This window comes from Rhagoletis pomonella, unplaced genomic scaffold (assembly GCF_013731165.1).
Source record: "Rhagoletis pomonella isolate Grant_MI unplaced genomic scaffold, Rhpom_1.0 Rhpom_scaffold_00002, whole genome shotgun sequence".
Classification (NCBI taxonomy): domain Eukaryota; kingdom Metazoa; phylum Arthropoda; class Insecta; order Diptera; family Tephritidae; genus Rhagoletis; species Rhagoletis pomonella.
Window position 1 is genome coordinate 114,575,210 of NW_023458556.1, and position 20,791 is coordinate 114,596,000.

The following is a 20,791-nucleotide window of genomic DNA, read 5'->3' on the forward strand; positions in this document are numbered from 1 at the left end:
TGTAATAGGAATAGCTAACCCTTTCGCTTGAAGAAGGCCTTATTTTAACATGGGCATGTCATTGGCGGTAAGCCCTTACCCGCAGCATTACCTTCAAATGAAGGGAGAACGCATGGATAAACAGAATCCAGAGAAGCGAACAAAGAATGCCTTACAGAGAAACTAATGTAGAATGCCTAGTTAAGTACATATTTATTTATATTAAATTGAAATCAGAAAATGTCTTAAAAGATTAAAATTAATTAAAATTTTTATAAATCTGTTTTTATACATACATATGTATGTATTTAGGTATTTAGATTTTACTTAAAAATCGGTATGTACATACATGCATATTTAATTAAGCTTAAAATTGGACTTCCTCACTCTTGTACTTCACTTCATTGACTGACTTCAACTTCGCAGCAAATTGAACAAAGCAAAACATGATTTTTATGCGAGACAAATTTCCACAGAAAGTAACAGTAGAAAAAGAATTTTTGGATATTCATTCTATTTTTCAGCTGACTACGGTGCAGCATTCTACTTTGCATTCTCCGAAATGAAGCAAAGAAGCGAAACAAATAAAATATTGTAGGACATTCTACTTTGCATTCCCTGAAATGAAGCAAAGACGCGAAATAAATAAAATATTGTAGGACATTCTACTTTGCATTACCGGCAATGCCTAAAAGAAGCGAAAAAAAATCGAAGGCATTATAACGCTATGCCTTCTAGAACACGTTACCTCTAAAAGCGATTACCGATTTTTTTTCTGGGTACCTACTATATTTGACCCAAACTAGGAAAGAGATTAAAAAGGGGATAGTTTGGGAATTTAAAGAATCTGAGCCCCCATAATACTTAAATGTCATGTAATCAATGTATTCTTATAGTTTCGAGCGTTTTGATTCATCCTAGAAAATTATATTGGCCTCAAAAGAAAATTCCTAATTTTCTTACGTGTTATTCCTATGGGAATTATGAGCGCTCGATGAGCGACCTCTTAGAATTTTCCTACAGTGGCGAAATTATGAAGGATCATTACTATACCAAATACTAAAATTTGAGTCGAAGTCTGGTCGCATTATATATGGTCTAATGTACATACATACATATGCTTGTCTATCTTTATGTGAAGAACATGAACACTAACGATTCCTCAGAGTAAAAAAGCCGTTGTGTGGATAAGTAACTAATTTATTTACTTATAAGTAAATAATTGAATGGCGCTTTCACATATGGTAGTGTTTGGCCGAGCTTCTCCTCCGATTTGTGGTGTGCGCCTTGATGTTGTCACACAAAAAAAAAGGGGGAGGGACCTACAGTTTACGCCGACTCCGAACGGCGATTGTATTTTTATGAGAAGAGGCCGTTGTAGTGTAGTGGTTAATAGTGCGCGCCACCCTTCCGCATAGGCTGGGTTCACGCCCAGTTCAACCCAGCATCAAAAAAAAAGGCTAAGTAATAGCGGTCGCCCCTCGGCAGGCAATGGCAAACCTCCGAGTGTATTTCTGCCATGAAAAACAGCTTACTCATAAATAACCGCTACAAAAAATTCAAAACTGGAATCGGTATCAGCTAAATTTTACGACGATAGTCAGGCATAATGAGGTTATGGTCAAAAAATAAGAAAAAAAAATATATTAATGTTCAGGTGTTACTCTTTATATCCAATGCATAGTTAGATTGAGGGTTTTCCAAATTCCCTCACACTCATTTTCCGCTTTAGTACCCCTCTATGGGGGGAGGGGAATCTTTAAAATTTCTGAGGTTTAAAGACTTCAGATAAATTACCAGTGGAAGAGAACGGGAATGGGGTTTGTTAGAATTGCTTGAGATTAAAGTAGTAGATCAGTCACTATCAAAATATTTCGAAGGAGTATTTTTTTTAAGATTTATCGCGATTTTATATGGGAGCTTATAGAGTGAATGTTCTCTCTGGTCGTCGCTGATCGAGTGTAATCTGAGGTATCTACTGTGACCTAAAACTCTCATATGTGCTTTTGGAATTTCTTTCTTCTTCTAACCTAATGACTACCAAAACATATCCCGCTAAAATAACTTTTTTTAAGTTTTAAAAATATTTAGTTTGGGCGCGTTCAAGGTTCAAGCTCTCGTGGTCGTCGATGTTCTGAGCATTTATCTCAAAAAGACTAGGGCAACATTTAGGAAAGGCGTTTGCAAGTTGCAAGTATGATCCAATTTATATTTTCCTCCTTCCTTCCATCTTAATTGTACCAAAGTTTGCTCCATCGAAAAGCTTAGACTATAATAATGTTTGTTTAAAGTTTGCATTGATAGTTTTTTGTCAAAGTGAAGTGAAATTTAGGCCCTTAAAGACTAAACTTTGTTTGAAGATACTTCTTACCCGTATACATATGAATAAATTATACTTTTGTCGTAATTTTTCATTGTAGAAGTGACATATCTTTAGAAAACAAATTATGAATGTACTGTGATCATCTCTCATGTTTGTTCAGAAGCCACCCCGTTAGTTTGTCAGCTGATTTCAGATCTGAGTTTATGTGGCACTAACAACCTTATGCATTGGGTATAAAAGGAAAACAAAAATAAATGGCTAGAAGAGAGTGACAGTGAGCTGGAAGAGAAAGCGTAAAGCAAATAGTGTGTGTGAGAGAGAAAGAGAGATTAATGCTAGGCTTCCATTAGTTTCAAATAAAAATTGTTAAGAAGCAAACGAAGTCAATGGTTTTTTTCATAGATACGTTTAATATTTATTTACAGTTATTTATTAACATATTAATACACCTCAGCATATATGTATAACGATATGTCATGGTTGTGGACAAAATAACGGTAAGACTAGAAATTTATAAACTATAATGAGTATTTAAAGCAAAAAACGCTATTGTTTAGAGATAATCATTTCTTTTCGATCCTCTTCAACAATTTTCAATCGATATGGGCAACTACTACTACTTTCTGTTATTTGATTCGACTTCCCTTTTCCAAAAATAACTCTTGAAATAAGCTAAACGAAAGCTCCAGGCTTCATCGCTATTAAGCAATATTCACCACCCTTACTCTGGGCGTTGTCGCCGTTTTAGCTGAAGACTTGGTTGTGCTTGTGCTGCTGCTGCTACTTAGGTACCCCTCATCCACTCTGTTTACTCTCGGTGAGGTTGTTCCAGTTGCAGCGATGACTGGTGGCACTGTGGTGGTGGGGCGCTTTCTGGACTTTCCCAATTTTCGCGCTCTATGTTTACGAGATTTCTTCTTTCGCACAACATGCGTCTTTGTACTAAAACTTATCACTTCTGTCACTATGCTGCCACTACTTAAGCTACTCGAATTACTACTCGCACTAACACTAGAACCTACATCAGTATTGCCACTACCACTACCAACACTGTGCACTTCGTGCTGAGACATACCCTCAACTTTGTTGTTGGCTTTACCACCTGCAACGTGTACGAGATTGGTGGGAGCCTCAATAATGGAAGCAAAGCGACTTGAGTACTCCGCATTCGAATCTACGGGTCTAGGCTCTCCCAATAGTGTTTGTGTCTTCGTTTGCGAGACTGTGTCTGTGTAGGTAGTTGATTTATTTTCGGCTGAACTGGTGCGATCTACTTTACTGAGTATGACTTTGTCAAGATTAGCTATTGTAATAACTAAGGGGGGAGGACTCATTGGATTCAGGGCGTAACAGGGGTAGAGGGACAACGGGTCTTACGTATGTATTTAACTTAACCGCATTATCTGCATTAGTAGGACCATCATCGGTTGTTGCGGTCTTAACTGTGGTCGTTTCCAAGAAATTGTTGTTAACATCATCTGCGGCACCATTTACGGAAAGTGTTGCCTCAATGGTGGTTGAGTTTGATATGAGCGGTATGTTTGTTGTGCTCTCCTCAACAAAGCTATTGCCTACAATCGTTGTGGACTCTAAATTTGGGAATGCTTCGTTAGGTATGTTATTTACAATATCACTATTTAGGTTAAGGGGCAAAGCACTCTCAGTGGTGGTCATCGTTAACAAGGTCGGTAAAGACGTACTTGTACCTGTATTTGGAATTGTGATTTTTATGTTTTGGGTTTCGTTCTCACTGTCGTTCACGTTAGCGGTATTGGTACTGGTACTGGTTGAATTTTTGTCATCTGATCCGAATATGTAGTACACACTATTTACAGAATTTAATTCTTTACCTTGCCGTTCGCCATCGAATAGGGCTTCCAAGGATATTGTCGAACTCTCAACTGCGCTTCTTATCACCTCGGGTACCAGTGCTTTACCATTCCGCTGTTCCAATGTAGTTCGTGCTTGTGCACTCTCCGTAGAGTACGCATACTGGGGCACATAGTAAGGTACGCCCTCGGGCAACGAATTTCTTACGGGCATTGAGACCGTTGGCTCAGTTGGAGTGTAATCGGTAACTGTGCTGTGGCCGTCGATGGAAATGTCACTGCCATCGACTAGATGGACATACTTCACAACGCTGATTTCGCCCAGCTGTTCTACATGGGGCAATTCCTCGACCCGTATATTTGACGTGCCGATCGGCTGGAGGAACTCATGATTCGCCTTTGATTTGCGCCGTAGCTTGTCTTCTTTTGAGGTAATCTCGACAATACGATTGATCTCTACCACCTTGTGTTTCGGACGTGCTCTCTCGGGGACAAGGCGGCCAATGAAGTTGGCATTCGCTGTTGGTGGCCGATGTGTTGGCTCGTCGTGGCCTGTCTGCGTGAAAACGTGCATAAGAGTCGTGGTAGGTGTTTGTTGCGTCGTGTACCCAGTACGTTCTGCGCCTGGCTCATTGTCCTGTGAAGAGATTTCATTAGCATTGATATAATAATCGGTGTTCGTGTCGCCGGAGGCGGGTGTGCGTGGCGTTGTGGTTATGTAACCTTCGTTACCGCCAACAACTGAGGTGTATTCATCATCGTTTTCAGTTTCTGTGTTTTGTTTGGTAAGATCTTGTGTATCTTGTTCTTGATCTGTTGGTGTTTGTTTACTGCCTGTTATGGCGATTTTCGGTTTAAGGGTAGTGTGTTTTTTGCTGTTGATATCAAATATCTTTTTGTTGCGTGCATTTAGTGCTTCAATATTTAGATCTTCAATAAGTGAGTTATCGCTATTAGTTTCCGGTGTTTCTGTGGAGGTGGCTGTGTATTTTCGCTCATAAGAACGTGTGTTGGTTGGAATAAATGGTGCCGGTTTGGTTGGGATTACCGGAGTGGTACGTTCAAAAGTGGTGGCAATTGGTTTAACTGGCAGACTTGGCGGTGCCACACCTTGCGGTCGGTTCACGATGCGCGGTCTATTTGTAGTGCGCGCATTACCTGGCGTAGATGAACCAAAACGATTACCTGAGGTGCTTGAGGCAAAGCGATTAGGTTGCTGGCGTCCTCTTCCGTTAAAAGATACTTTACCTGTAGATGATGATGGTGTAGATGAAGAAGGTAGGACGGGTCTTGCACCTGGTGGAACACGATTGTCCTTGGGCCGGTATGTGGGCGCATTGAACTTAGGTGTTGTGTCTTTTGGTGCATCGTTATCCACATAGGTATCTTCTCCATCTTCTCCGTCCTCGCCTTCTTCTTCTTCTTCTTCCTCCTTATCCCCTTCACCATCTTCGTCTTCTTCATTTTCTTCTTCAACTTCTTTTTCATTGTCCCTAACCGGTTGCAACAATGTGGTTGATGTTCTATTGAATAAACTTGACGGGCGTGTTACTGGTCTTAGAGTAATAACTGAGATAGGTGAGAGGGGATTTTGGGATTTATTTTGGTCGGTTTTCGGAGTTGACTCTTCTTCCTCTTCATCTTCGTCCTCGTACTCTTCATATTCGTCATCCTCTCCTAAAGTTTCAGTATCTGGAATAGGTACCCGCTTGCCGCTCTCAAGACGGAAACGCTTCGTTCCTGGAAGCAGTTGACTTCGTGGATCTATGCGGACAAAACCCTCGCCGTTGTTGCGATTAACGGCATTGAAGGGATGGAAGCGCCCGAACTTGCGCCGCACAAACTTTCTTGTTGGTTTCGGTGAAGTCGGAACTATAGTTGAAATGGTAATACCGGAAACCTTCGCTGGGACGTATGGGCGTTTAGCGATTAATTTTCTGCGGAACGTTGGGCGAGTAAAAGGAGCTTTGGTCGTTGTTACTTCTACATTTTCTAGTATTTCTCTGTGGCTTTCACTTTCGTTTTGTGTAGTTTTTGTATGTGAAATCAGACTGAATGGACGTCGGAATGCTATACTCTTCGTTTGAGTATCATGAACGGCTTTTCCGATCTCATTTTGTTGCAGCTCATTGCTGGTTATAGCGGTTGCCGTATTGTCATCGGGTAATAGCTTTTTCAAACGTGTCGATGCAACATCGGGTCGTGGTTTTTCTTGAACTGTAGCGTCATTAGAATTCGTTGGAGTAATTTGTGCAGCATTGTTACGTGTAAAGGTAAGCTTATTCAACCGACTACGTTGAACATCCGTGTCTTGTTCTTCTGAGGAGGCGGATGATGTTGCACTCACCTCCTCATTATCCTCATCTTTCACATCTACCTCGGCATTTACGTTTTCATCTTCACTATCGTTTTCATTAACAGCTTGTGCATCTTCAATGGCACCCTTCGTCGTGCTACTAAAGCGCGTCAATACAACTGTAATATTGCTAGAGCTGCTGTCTTTATCTGTTAAGAGTGTAGAAATAACTGAAGGCGTATTTGTTGTTACACTCACGTTATCTTCTTCAGTTTCTGTTTCATTGTGCGTTTCAGAAACGTCATCATCCACTTTCGGCAGTTCTCTATTGCTATTAGCTATAAGGCGGTTACCGAAACGAGCTCGACTGCCTCTGCCAAATAAAATAGTTCTAGAAGCATTGAAATTACTGTCGTTCGACGTGACATTTGAATTAAGACTTTCTAAGCTAAAGTTTTTCGATGAAGTGGTCGTACTTCCCACATTCTCAGAAACAATCGTATGTTCTCGGAAACTATTCCCACGTCTAGAACCGTAACGCGTGGCATTAACACGCGATTGATCTGTAAATGGCACTTCCGGAGTGCCGTCAACAGTGCGATTAACTGGCCGAATTAATTTGCGTATGACTTTACGGAACCGTTTAGTGGGTACCACATCTGCACTTACTGGACTTTCGCTTTGCGATTCATTTGCATTTGAGTCTTGGGTATTCAGAGGTTCTAATCTTGTCCGATTTAATTTCTGTCTGCTCGAGTTGAGCGTATCTAAACCATGGCTAACAGTGTTGGTAGTATTAGTAACACTAAAAACTGTGGAATTACTACTATCACTATTTAAAGTATTAACTAAAGTAGCATTACTAATTGTATTTGTGCCGCCGATGGGACGACGGTACTTTAAAACCCGTATCCGTCTGAGTGTGGGAGTTGGACTAGAGCTCAGAGTGCTTTCGGTGATTGTGGTTGTGCTGTATTCATCATCAATGTCATCATCCCCTTCATCTACTAACGCATTTACCTGATTTGTTGTTGTAGTTGCTGTTCTATTCCTGCTCGACTGGTACAATTGCTTCGATGAAAATAGGTTTGATGGTGCTTTCGTGGCAGTAGGAGGAGCAGCAGTAGTCGTTGTTGTGGTACTTGTTAATCTTGAGCGGTTGTATTGATATTTCTGAAAACGTCGGTTAGAATTAACTTCATTACCCTTATCATTATAGCTGCGATCATCAGCTTCATCATTATAATCAAGTTTATCAATCAGATTATCAGCCTCACGTTCCGCTTCTTTATCTACATTACTACTAACATCATCGGTTATTTGAGTGTTGTTAGATTTAGATTTACTTAAATAATTTGCTAAGGTGCCGAAACGATTAGTATTACTACGACTTGCGGACAAACTAGGTACTCTATTTTTCACATAAGGCCTGGCAACTCTCTTGCTATTGCCCTCTTCATCAATGTCAATTTCCTGCTTGTTGTCTAGTTCGTCATCGTTCAAAATGATTTTCGTTCTTCTATTATTAATTGTTTCTATAGTCTTTGCCCTGACAGTAAAAAGTGATTGCGGTCTCGGGTTCACTACTCCCTCGCCATTTTTATTTCGTGTCTCACTTTGTTTTACACTATTTCGTAAGTTTTTTAGACTACTCTGCAGTTCATTTGAAGGTCTAGGTACTTGTAGTCGCCTTAGTGACTGTGGTCGGTCATTAGTTTCTACAGAACTTTCATCGTCTTCGTCCTCACTATCCTCATATTTATCATACGTTTCTGTAATTTCTGTGAAGGGTCGAGTAAATGGACTTCGTGTACCGAGTTGTTGCCTCGTAAAGGTCTGAGGCTTTTGGAATGTTGACCTATCCGAAGTTATCAGCACATCGTATTCCTCGCTGTATTCCTCTTCGCCCAAATCTCTCTCTTCGTGCTTTTGGTATATACTTCTATTTATTGCTGGTGTTAAGGGCCGCTTTGTTGTAGTTGGCCGTTCTTTTTGGCTAAAAATACTAAAAGTGCGTTTTGTTGTCAACGTTTCCGTAGGTGCTAAAGTTGTTGTCCTTGAACGATCGAATGTTTTAAACGCGCGGCGAATCGTTGAATCTGCCGGCGTTTCAGTGGTTTCTTTTTCGCTTGGCACCGCACTTGCCTCGGTTGTAATACGAAAGCGGATCGAGCGATTGAAATTGCGAACTGTGGTTGTTGAATCCTGCGTAACTGCATCGCTGCTTAACTTGACATCTGCAGTTTTCGAAGTCGTGAAGTTTCTTTGGGCACGGGTTGTGTCTCCAGTGTCATTTTCTATCACCTCGGAATTTGCCGCTTCTTGCGACAAAAGCGCCCTGTGTCTATTCGTTTGCCCAGAAGTAAGTTTGGTGGCAGAAGTGAAACCTTCCATCATCGTATCTGAAGTGTCTTCATCACTTTCTAACGACTCATTTGGAATTATAGTTGTTGTACTCAATTGCGTTCTAGTAAAAGTCGCATAAACACGACGCGTTGTAGGTAGAATTACACTCTCTGTGGCATCGGTAGTTAGATCTGTTTCCAGCGTTGTACTCGTTGCATTCAAACGTCTTCGGATTACAGTCGGTTTAAGTGTAAATTCACGAACTGCGGTTTCACCAGCTGTAGTACTTAGTGTTTCACCTGAATAGGTGCTGCTTTGTATTCGTTTGTGAATAGTATTACCACTCTCTTCTATTTCAGTTTCCTTGGTTTTTGCGTTTGGAGTGGTTGGGGTGTAAATACGCTTTGGTATTATGGCAGGCCTGCGCGATGTAGCAGTTAGGATAACGCTTTCTGCATTTTGTTCTTTTATATCTCCACTCATCGTAGTATCTTCAATATCAGCATCTAAGGTTGAGCTATTACTGTGCTTGGCTATTTGTTCAGCGATCTCAATCTCGCTTTCTTTGAGAATACCAGAGTGATATTCAGCCATTTCTGTTACATCGCCTTGACTCGATTCAGCACTTTCCACTATTTCGGTGGTTGTGCGCAAACGATTCAAAGCCAAATAAGTACGCTTTGTTGTATACTCTCCGCTCAGTTCATATTTTTCTTCTCCTTTCTCTGCTTCGTCAATACTAGATTTGATAAAACTTTCAGTGGAAACTTTGTTTTTAAATCTATTTGTGGTTGCATATGCTAGTGTGGGGACATTCTCTGGTGAGCTTTCGGTAGTAGAAATACCATTCAGTAATTCGAGCTCGTCCTTGTTACTTTCGGTTGATGTTGTCGGCACTTTACGAATAAGCGACACATAGGGGCGACGAGTTGCTTGATTATACTCCACAGTTTTTTCCGTTGTGCTCCGCAGTCTGTCTACTGCAAGTATGGGTCGGCGTTCGGTGCTTAGATTAATACTAGTGCTATCCTCATCTGAACTCTCTGTTGAATTTTCATAATCTGTTCTCGGCGTAGTGGATTTGGGAGGTAGTCTATTTATTGCAGAATAAGTCCGTCTTATTGTTGCTGTTGTAATCGTATTTTCTGTTGGGTTTACCTCGCTGCTTTCTTGTTCTTTTGCGTATCTCTCTGTTGTAGCTTTAAATCTGTTCAAGGTAATCAAAGGCCTGCGTGTTGTCTTTACGGTATTGTCTTTCTCCCATTCTATTTCACTGTACTCGCTTTTATCTGGTGTTTTAGCAGTCGATGTTCTATATCCTAATAAGTTTAGAGAATTTAAAGAGCGTCTAGTTGTACTCTCCGAGAGATCATTTGTAATGGTATCCGCTGAATTTCTTGTTGAACTCACTCTAGCAAAGGGACGACTGGATATAGTTTGGTCATCGTTTGTGGAGTCTTGCTTCAATTGATCATCAGCTGGGCTTTTCGTTGAAAATCGACGAGTTGGTTTAGTAAATCTATTGAAAATTCGTCGATTTGTTGCACTAACAACATTTAGGTTAGTGGTTTTCTTCTCATTTTCGACATCAACATTTTGCATCACTTCTACTTTTTCTGACACAGACTGTGTCCTATTTGATTGTTGCTCTTCAGTCTCATTTATGGTTTTACTAGTATCGTTTTCAATAGTAGATTTGGTTCGCAATTGATATAGCGCGCTGATAACTCTTTTTTTTGGAGGTTTCTGTTGTAGTACGTATGTGGTTAATTCTTGTATAATTGCGCAAGGCGCGTGAGTCTTCGTTTCGATCATCTGAATCTTGTGGAAGTATTGTTATTTTAATAGTCGGTGTTTCTTGTTGTAATATTGTTTCAGTAGTGGGGTTGGCTTGGGCAGAATCTAAGTCGGGGTTAAGGGCCGAAAGTTTTGTAATTTTGGAGTTTTGTTCTCTAAAGGTTTTACCAACACGATGTGATGATTCGTTGCGCTTTTCATCAATTTCGTCCTTGGCTTGCTTGTTGGTCGATGGAACAATACCTGCAGCAAATATTTGTTCCAATTCGGATTTTGCGTTTTGGTCATCAATTAATTCTTCTCCAGATGTTGTAAATTTTGAACCGATTGATTTTGCCCCCAGGTGCCCATCTACTTTGACCCGGGGGTTTTCAATAAAAAAATGCTCATCATTTGTGTTGCTCTCATCAGAGGCAACAGATGTATTGCTGTCATTACTTATATTAAAAACTTCGTGTATTTGTTTCTTTATATCGACAGAGCTGGTTTGTGTCGAAAGAGGTGGCTGTGGTTTGCCTATATAGATCACTGGCGAATCTTTGTAGTACTGGTAATATTTCCTTCTGTGATAAATTGGCAATGAGATGGAAGAATCTTCACCGTTGTCGCTGAGCTCATTATTCAATTTCGAAACCGACTCCTCAAGTGAAGCACCCGTTTCTGATTCTAAATTTGTTGCGAGATTACCATCGTCATTATGTGCAGTTGCATTTGTAAGCGTTGTCTTTGTTAAGGTTGTAGTACCACTCCTGAAACTATTACCTTCGCCATTTTCATTTAGTGTACTCATAGCGCTGGAGATATGTTTCTTGATAATATCAAAAGAATCCTCCGCAGATTTGGAATTGTGGGACGAAGTTATTTCAGAAGATCTCGCTGTGGTTATCATTGTCACAGCATCAGCAGTAGTGGTTGAAGGCATAGTTTTAGTAGTCTGCGACGTAGTTGCTTCAAGTGGAGTCAGTGTGGTTGTCGCAATTGCGTCTTCATCACTGTTAGTTATGTGAGAATTCGGTGTACTAATTTCAACGGATTGCTTCGAGGCAGTTTCAGGGTCAAGCTTATCGTCTTTCACCTTTTCTTCTTCCGTTGTGTTCACCGGCCTTTGTAAATTTATTACTCTTTGGCGTAACTCTGGCTTTATTGTTGCTCCACTGTCTTTCGTAATTGCTGTTGCAGTAGTGCCAGTTGGTTCCTGGGTTGTTGCCACCGGCCTTCTGAATGCAAAACCTTTTCGCGTTGTCTGTATCACTTGCTCAGTGGTTGTCTTTACGGATTCGGTGGTCTCGGGAACCTCAGTGGTTGTTTTTGTTGTTTCCCTAAAACGTGGCCTCTTTAAAGAAACCTCTATTCTGGTTATTTGTTTTGGCGCCGTAGTTATCGCTTCCAGTTGCACTTCTTCCTCTCCTTCTATCACACTAACACTTTGCGATGTTGTTGTTGTCGGTCGCAATGGCCTTGTAGGTCGTGTCCGACGCGTAATTGGAGTAGCTTCATTCGTTGTGGTTGGTCGTGGTGGTCTGGTTCTTTCTTCATATTCATATTCCTCAACATTGTCATTTTCCATCACAGTAGGTGGTTTTCTAATTACTTTTCTTCTTGTCTTGACGATCGTCTTTTCACTGTCTTGCTTTCGTCTTGATTTCGGCGCAAAATCTAGTGAAAGAAGTGAAGATAAATCCGCATCTCGGAAGCGTACACCACCACGGTTTCGTGTTACAGGTCGTGGTGTACTGGCCGGTATCTTCTCAGTTACGACCTCATATACATACTCATATTCAGGTTCAGTTTTTTGTACCGTTTTGGTGTGCACACGTTTAAAGGTCTTCTGTTTCGCATTATCAGCTGTATTATAGGTACGCGTTCCAGTTTTTATGACACCATTTTCTTCTATTACATTGGTAGCAGAAACTCTTTCCGAACTACCAACACGGTTTGCGGCTTTGAGTCTGCCTTGATTCGAGTACTGCGCACGCGCGCCATATCTAGCACGTGTGCTATATGGTTTGAGAGAAGTTCGGTTCCTTGTTAAACTACCGTTACTTGTATCGTATGATTGATCTGAACTAATTTCTTTTGCGGGAAATTTAGAGGCTTCTGTCGAATTTCTTTCTGTATTCTCAGCATTCCAAGTTTCCGTTGCGACCTGCAATGTTGAATTAATGTCAGTTCCAACTATTTTTAAATTTTTCGAAACTGTGCTGAGACGTTTTGAATTCGATGTGGATTCCGTATTGGAGGTTGTGCTGCTTTGATTACTTTGAGCAGAAATATCTAACTTCGCATCTCTTCCTTTGTAGCTAGAAGAGCTTGCTATTAATGATTCTTTTGTTGATGAATCATTTTCGGAAATATTCTCATCGATCTTTGGGCCGTCTTTGCTTCTTCCTTTGCCATTTTCGCTTAAAGAACTTTCATCCGTTCCTATGTCAACTTTTTCTGACTCACTCGCTGTTAATATACTATCTGCTTGCTTTGCTGACTTCGAACCAGACTGATCAGATCCATTTTCGGCAGAGTTTCCTACCTCTTCAGAGGTAAAAGTAGCCGCCGCGTTTTTAGTAGTTCCTTTATGATTTAAGTCTTGCACTGTAGCAGAAGTTTTAGTTGAATTTAACCCGGAAGTGGCTATAGTCCTCTCTTTTTTGCCTAAATTAAGGCTTACTTCACCTCCATTTACTCCAATTGTCTCCTTGGCTATTTTGACAGCATTTCGACTGCTATTTATTCTTCTTCTAATTACAGTAGTTTTTCGATTTCCCGTATTCGAACGACTTCTGATGTGCTCACTTGCATTTGTTGACTTCAAGTCCTGGTCCACATTTTGAGCCTCTACCTTCACATGTGAGTCAAAGTTGATTGTTTCCTGCTGTGAGGCATTCGATTGTCGGAGCCTAAGCTCACTTGACGAATCGGCATTTTCTCTTCCTTTATTTACACCATCCACGTCTATTCCCTTTCCGAGGTTGTATTGGGTTCGATTATAAGATCGATGTTTATTTACGTCCACAGATAGTAAGGAGGACAAGTCATCCTTATCCATACTTGGACGGTAGGTACCCCGATGAGTAGTGCGTCGGTGTGGAGTTTCAGTTGTTGAGCTGTTATGGATTTCATCTTTGCTATTGCCACTGGATTGTCTACTTATATTTTCTAATGATGTTTCTTGTGAGCTGTGCAATATCTGTTCCCGCTTTACCGCTACCCGTAATTTATTTCGAGCAAATCCATGCAAAGATGTGGATGTAGCCTCAGCACTATTTTTTAGTACATACTCGTGTGTAGTCTGAGCCTTATTTTTAAATTTGGGCTCACTTGTAGGCAACTCTGCTCCACCGACACTTGCTGTCATTGCATTCGAAACTTTGTTAAGTATTTTTGTCTTGATGAAAGACGTTTTGTGAAAGGTGTGCTTTGTCACGTCATTTTCTTGTTGTGACGTATTTCTCTTTGGGGTGGCTGCCGTGGTTATGCTTTCCGTTGTCGTTTGCTCAGGAGTGGAAGTTACACCTTGGCTTCCGGTGCTGTGAGCTATTTCTGGGGCTTTAGTGGTTATATTTTCAAAAAAAACGAACGTCGTTTGTAGTTGAGTCAAAAATACTCGCTGGTAACGGAATTGTGGTTATAACTGGTTCGTTAGCTTCAGTGGTGGGTAATGCAGTTGATATACTTTTTTTCTGGAGTGTCCGTAGTAACTGGAGCTACTATTGTTGATGATGTTTCTTTATCCATAGGTGTTGTTTGAATAAACTTATCCTCTGGTGCCTCAGTCGATGTGCTACCCTGGCGAATCTCGAAACTTGGCCCGGAGGTGGTTGTATCGGGTATAAATGAGAATGAACTTTCGGTTGTGTCTGGGTAGATGGTGGTTACTGATGCCATGGTTGTTGTTTTGCCAAGCCAGCTTTTGTTTGTTTTTTTTAGTGCTATCCTCTAGCACTTCAGATGTTGTGCCCACACTTGAAGTTGTTTCATATTCAAAAGGAGCTGACTCCGTAGTTTCATTTATTTCTGGGAGAGTCGTTGTAAGTGGCCTACCTCTAACTTTGGACTTTACACCAGCACTGATTTTCTTCACATTTTCGGATGAAGTTTCATCTTTATATTGCACCAAGTTTCGGTGACTGATAGCTGAGGTGTGTGATACGGCATCATCATTAATAACAGTGGAAGCACTAGTTTTACGATGTTTAAAGTTAGATTTAGTCATCTTATCCTCCTCAAATTCAGACGGCGTTGTTACTCTGTTACTTTTGAAGTTACTGTTGTTAAAGTTTTCACTTGATTCAGAAGAGCCAGCCATAATTCTTTCCGTCGTTTCTGGATAGTCGGTTGATGTTGCTTCAGTCGTTGAGAGCTTTAGAACTTCGGCCGACAATATAGTAGTTTCCGCTATTTCCGGGAGAGTGGTGAGTTCTGGTGCAGTAGTTGTAGTTAGTCTAACTGGAATGGTAGTCATCTCTTCACTGAAGTTTGCATCTACGATTTCAGAGGATATTCCGCCATGTTTACTAGAAAAGGTTCGTTTATTCGCGATTGTGCTGGATTCGGAAGTCGATTCCAGCGGGATATCGGTTGTATCTGGGACGTCAGTAGTTTCCGGTATAACGGTTGTAGTTTGATCACGTTGAAGTTTCGAGTTCTCATCATTCGATGCAGCCTCAGTGGTCGTAATTGGTGCTGTAGTTGCAATTGTAGTGGGTCTGCTTCGACTTTTAGTTCTACTTGTTTCTGCCAAGGTAATGATTTCTGGCCTGAAGGTTGTAGTGGTTGCACCTTGAATTTTAGACTTTGCTTTAATTGTATAGTTCTGGATGTCGTCGGTTGTTATACCAGTTCTGTAACGTGTAACGTTTCGTTTACTAGAAATCTCACCGGATTCAGAGGAGGATGATAATATAGTTTCACTCAATCCTGGGAAGTCTGTAACCTCTGGTTCTGTAGTTGTAGTTGGTTTGCCGCGAACTTTGAATCTTACTTCAGTCGAGTTTTTCTCTACGTTTTCGGATGATGAGAGAGCCTTATAACGTGTAAAAACTTGTTTGTTAGACATTTTTCCCATTTCTGAGGATATTGCAGCTTTACTGGCGGCGGTAATTTCTGGTGCAGTGATTATAGTTGGTTTTCTTCGTACCTTCTGGTGCTTTTCGATGGAGCTATCTTCGGTGATGTCTGTTGTTCCTTTCCGAGAGGTTGTACTGGTGACAGTGTGTGCTGGTGAATGCGGTTTGATGGGAGTAGGTCTATTTCGAACTGTAAATTTTATTTCAGTTGAATTCTTCTTTATGACTTGCTGTTCAGTGTGCTCTGTGGAGGACAGAGTTGTTTCACTAACTTCTGGAATATTAGTAGTTAATTCCACAGAAATAGTAGTATAATCAAGATCTGTGGGGTTGTTTGGGAAATATCTTTCGGTTTTCGAATTTGTTTCAAAAACTGAGATTTCTGCGGAAATATTTTTTAAATTTGGTCCTGTTAAGCTTATTTCTGCGTCAAAAATTTCCGCCGCGATATTCTCAGCTTCCATTGCGCCCTCAAGGGTCGCAGTTTTGTTATTTAGAGCTGCAGCAGACCCATTTGTGGCAGCTACACTATTTGTCACCTTAAGCTTATTTATTTCTTGGGAGCTCGTTTGTGATTTTGACAGATTGTCACCAACCCACTCACCAGTGGAATCTTTACTCGTTTTGTCAGTGAAGCGGCTGTTTTCGCGTTGGTTTGACGTCTGTAAAGTTGAGTAATCTTGGTTAATAGCCGCTGAGTGGGTACGATTAATTGTGTGATATTTGTTTGTATCTCGCTCATTAGTGAGCGTTGCGTTATCTGCTTTCGAATTTTTTGTCCTCGATCCCTGTAACTTGTCCCGAGGTGCTTTCACGAAAAGATTGCGGTAAGTGACCACCACGTGAGATACCCTGGTACATGCTTTCAGATTTTTTTTCCGCTTGCTTTGCAACTTCTGCAATATTTCGGAAGAATGAGGAAGACTTATCTTCGCTTAAGTGTACACCTTCGTTGCCCCGCACAATGGCTTTGTAACGGATGTTTTCAGTGGATGGATCATGACCCTCTGTACGACGTGTTATTGTTTGATATTTGTGGCGATCTCCACTATACACATTACTACCCACATTGAGGCTTTCTACTTTTGTTCTAGTTATTGTTGTCTCTTCGACTGTCGTCGTTATAACTGTGCCATTTTCACTTGTATTAGTTATGTGATAAGTTGTTGTACGAATTACGCTGCCATCATCTCGTGTTTCGACAGTGGTTGTGTTTTGGATGTCGTTGGAGGATACGAATGCACTTCCGGTTGCAAAATTAGAATCTCCAGCAGCAATCGAATTTTCTTGCTCCAAGCTATCTGCATTCCTGGTGATTGTGGTATAAGTTCTTTGGATTTTCAACTCGCCGTTACCTTCATCCGTTATGGTTTCCATCATGGTTCTATTGAATTGAGGAGGCAGTTCGGAATCTGTGTCTTTGATGAGTGTAGTATTTGTAGACTGAGCGCGGTTGAAGCTGGCAATTTCAGTAATTTCTTTTGTTTCTATTTTTACACCCAAATTTTGCTCACCGTTTGTCTCCATGGCTTCTTCATCGCTAAGCATTTTCAAACCTCGGCTACGGAAATTTGTCTTCCCGTCCGCCACTTTTGAAACGCCATTTTCCTCTGACCCATTCTCTGTCGTCAAACTTTTACCGCGATACTTACTTGTCTTGAACGTCTCGTCTTTGGAATTTGTAGAAAACGTATTCGGCTGTGTAACTTTAACGTAAATTTGGCTGTCACTAGTTCTATTAGAGAGTTGTTCGGCATTGCCTTCGAATTTCGAACTCTTTACCTCACTGGATGCATTCGCTCTAATGTCACTCTGTTCTGCTGAAAGTGATTCGTTTATACTTAATCTATAATTTCTATCTACAACATGCTTTAGACTACTTGTGTTTCTACTTATACCACTAACACCGTCTACTTCATCTACTACATGCGTGTGGGTGTGCATTTTTGTTTTTGTGTGGGTGCGCGTAGTGCTGCCCTCTTCATTTGTTTCCAATCCTTTTTGTACTTGCAACACATCTGAATTGGAACTCACCTTATTTTTGGAAGCACTTGCCGCTGATAACCTCGTCTTAACTACGCTTTTTTTCATCTTCTTCCGCACTCTCAGTGGTGGACTTAATTTCGTCGGTATTTGTTGGATTGGAACTGTTCGGGCGCGTACGATGCCTGGGGAAACCGAAAGGTCTAGGACTAGATATTTGCCCCAGGAACTCGTTAGTGGGTGCTGTTTCGGTAGTAGTTATGATGGTTGAGGAATCCGTTGTGGGATCCGTCTGTTGATTTTGGATTTGATTTTTGCGAGTTAGTAACTCGTTCAATTGTTGTTGTCTTCTACCACCAGAGTATTTAACGGTATTACCTCTATTACTACTACTTAGCTTATCATTCGTACTACTACTACTACCCGCTTTCAGACTAGTTTTCTTTGTTTCACTTGAAATTTTGTAGTTTTTCTTGTTGTTTGTGCTGTTAATATGATTTTCATCATCTATGTTGTCTGAGTCAGTGTTGGTTTTGGTTGTTGTTGGTATTGTTACATTTCGTGTTCTTGTTGTGTACTTATATTGTGTCTTTGAGCGATTATTGCTTAAATTCGTTACCTCGTCGACGGTGGGGGGGTTGGTCAGTGTCAGTCGTTGTAGTGGTGGCTGTTGCTGTGGCGGTGCTTGTCAATGTTTCAGTCGTAGTGGTTGTGGCTGCTGTCGCCTCAATGCCTTCAATTTCCTTTTTTTTCAGTAGCACTTGCGGTCGTTGGATTTGACTTAGAGGCGGATTTTTCAATAAGGGGATTGACATCAAGTGAAAGGAGTGAAGGCTCTTTTGATTCTTGCTCAAAGTTTGGTGAAAGAGTGGTTATTGTGGGTACGGAATCGTTAAGATCAATATCGTTTGATGTGGTTGATGTAGTTGTGGCTGCGGAAGCAGTTGTAGTGGAAATGGTAGGATTGGATGTGGATGTGGATGTGGCGGTTGTGGTTACAATGGGCATGATATCGGGATTAGTATTTTTGATGGTTATTGATAGAGTGGGTGAGTCTTTTGCTGTTGTGGCAGTGGTAGTAATAGGTAAATTTGGTTCAGGTGTTTCGTTGTTAAACGTGTTTTCTAATAAATTGTATTTAGTTGGAGTTTCTTGGGTGGTTGGAGTATCTGTTGTTGTAGTCGTGGTACGACGACCTATACTCGCGTAGATGCGTGTTGTGCTTTGTGTTGAGGTTTGTGTGGAATCATTTGCTGTCCCATTTAATTGTACCGTTACATTTTGTTCTTCCTCTTGATCCTCATCGTCGTCGCTTGCGGATGGACTTTCCTCGCCCCGGCCGGTAAACGAATTGTGAAGTCTACTTGGAAGGCGTGCACGTTCCAGATAGTTGTACCTGTAAAAAAATCGATTGATTTAAAATAAATAGTCAAAACAAATTACAAGTATGTACAAATATCAAATAAAAGACTTCTCGTCGCAATAAGAGGTGTGTCCACAAAATGCAATATCACGCATTAGATGGTCCGAACATTTCCCAAAAGAGCAAAAAATTGAAATCCTTCAAAGTGTTTGAATGGTATTTCAACTGAAACTACTAAATATTTACAATTTAACTTTATAGAGTAGGCTACCATTGAAACAGGATAACCGAAATAAAATTGGTTTTGTGTCATTTCGGTGACGTGCAATAAAGTTAATGGAATTAATGTCACTGACATTAATACACAATTGAAAAGTGAATTAATGTCAGTGACATTAATACACAGGCCAAAAGCGAAATAATGTCAGCGGAATTGTGGAAATAATGTCATTGACATTAATTCACAATCGAAAAGTGAATTAATGTAAAAAATGTTAAAAAATCATGCAAGCTTTACGGTGACGTGTAATAAGGCGCATCGGAAATAACGTCCATGGACACTATTTCTTATCGTCCATAGGCAATAGCATTACCTTTTCGAAAGCGCATGGACATTATTGCTCTTTCAAAAAAATATTGACAAAATACACTTCTAACATACGGCATACATAGTATACAGCTTTAAAAGTGCATAACACCACGGCAATCCACATTCGCTCAGCGGGCTATTTTTACAACATTACATACTTCACTTTTAGACGGTGAATAAACTCCAAAGTGACTTAATATCAATTGACATTATTTCACTTTTGGCTTGTGTATTAATGTCACTGACATTAATTCACTTTTCAATTGTGTATTAACGTCAGTGACATTAATTTCATTGACCTTATTGCGCGTCACCGTCATTTCATGCGGGGCATTGCGTTTGGCATACACGCCGTATCCCTCTGGGAAAATAGGTAAGCACCTTACGAGGTAAGCCATGTTTTCTTTCAGTTTTTAGTACCAAAATTGTCATCATGACCAATGTCATCTACTAGTAAAGCGCAAAATGAAGTCCTCCGACGACACATTACGTTGTCAGTTGCAAAATAACGTACAGCCGAAGTTATTTCCAAGCACCGAACTACTCCGAGCTACTGCTCTGCATTACACGTAACTTAATTTGTAAAGCGGCTCAGAAGTATGTGTGATACCAAATGTACATTCTAAATTCCTACTTACATAAGGCGGCCACGTTTTTGTTAAAGTAAGGGAGATTCGTCAGTGACGTGGTAAGGACAGCCGGGTGAAGTGTAAGTTGCTGATAAGCTATGGAAATATAATAAGGCTTGGAAATAACTTCGGCTGCACGTTACTTTGCAACTGACAACGTAATGTGTCGTCGGAGGTGTTCATTTTGCGCTTTACTAGTCGATAACATTGGCCATGATGACAATTTTGGTACTAAAAACTGAAAGAAAACATGGCTTACTTCGTAAGGTGCTTACCTATTTTCCCAATGGGATGTGTAGTATATACATACATATGTATGTGGGTAATTTCCAAACAGAGTGTATATGTCAGGTATTTTTTTATGTTTATAATTATATTTATATTTATATTTATATTTATATTTATATTTATATTTATATTTATATTTATATTTATATTTATATTTATATTTATATTTATATTTATATTTATATTTATATTTATATTTATATTTATATTTATATTTATATTTATATTTATATTTATATTTATATTTATATTTATATTTATATTTATATTTATATTTATATTTATATTTATATTTATATTTATATT

At 40.2% G+C, this 20,791-nt stretch overlaps 1 protein-coding gene across 1 annotated transcript in view; it reads right to left on the reverse strand.

Moving 5' to 3' along the window:
- Nucleotides 1-1,109: 1,109 nt before the first annotated feature.
- LOC118757213 (serine-rich adhesin for platelets-like) overlaps nt 1,110-20,791 on the reverse strand; it is a 258,283-nt gene continuing 238,601 nt past the window's right edge. The window contains 8 exon segments of the mRNA XM_036491945.1: nt 1,110-3,624; nt 3,626-10,540; nt 10,542-14,190; nt 14,241-14,424; nt 14,609-16,327; nt 16,392-17,690; nt 17,737-18,289; nt 18,355-19,012. Coding sequence (XP_036347838.1) covers nt 3,004-3,624; nt 3,626-10,540; nt 10,542-14,190; nt 14,241-14,424; nt 14,609-16,327; nt 16,392-17,690; nt 17,737-18,289; nt 18,355-19,012 — 15,598 coding nt within the window. The 3' untranslated portion in view covers nt 1,110-3,003.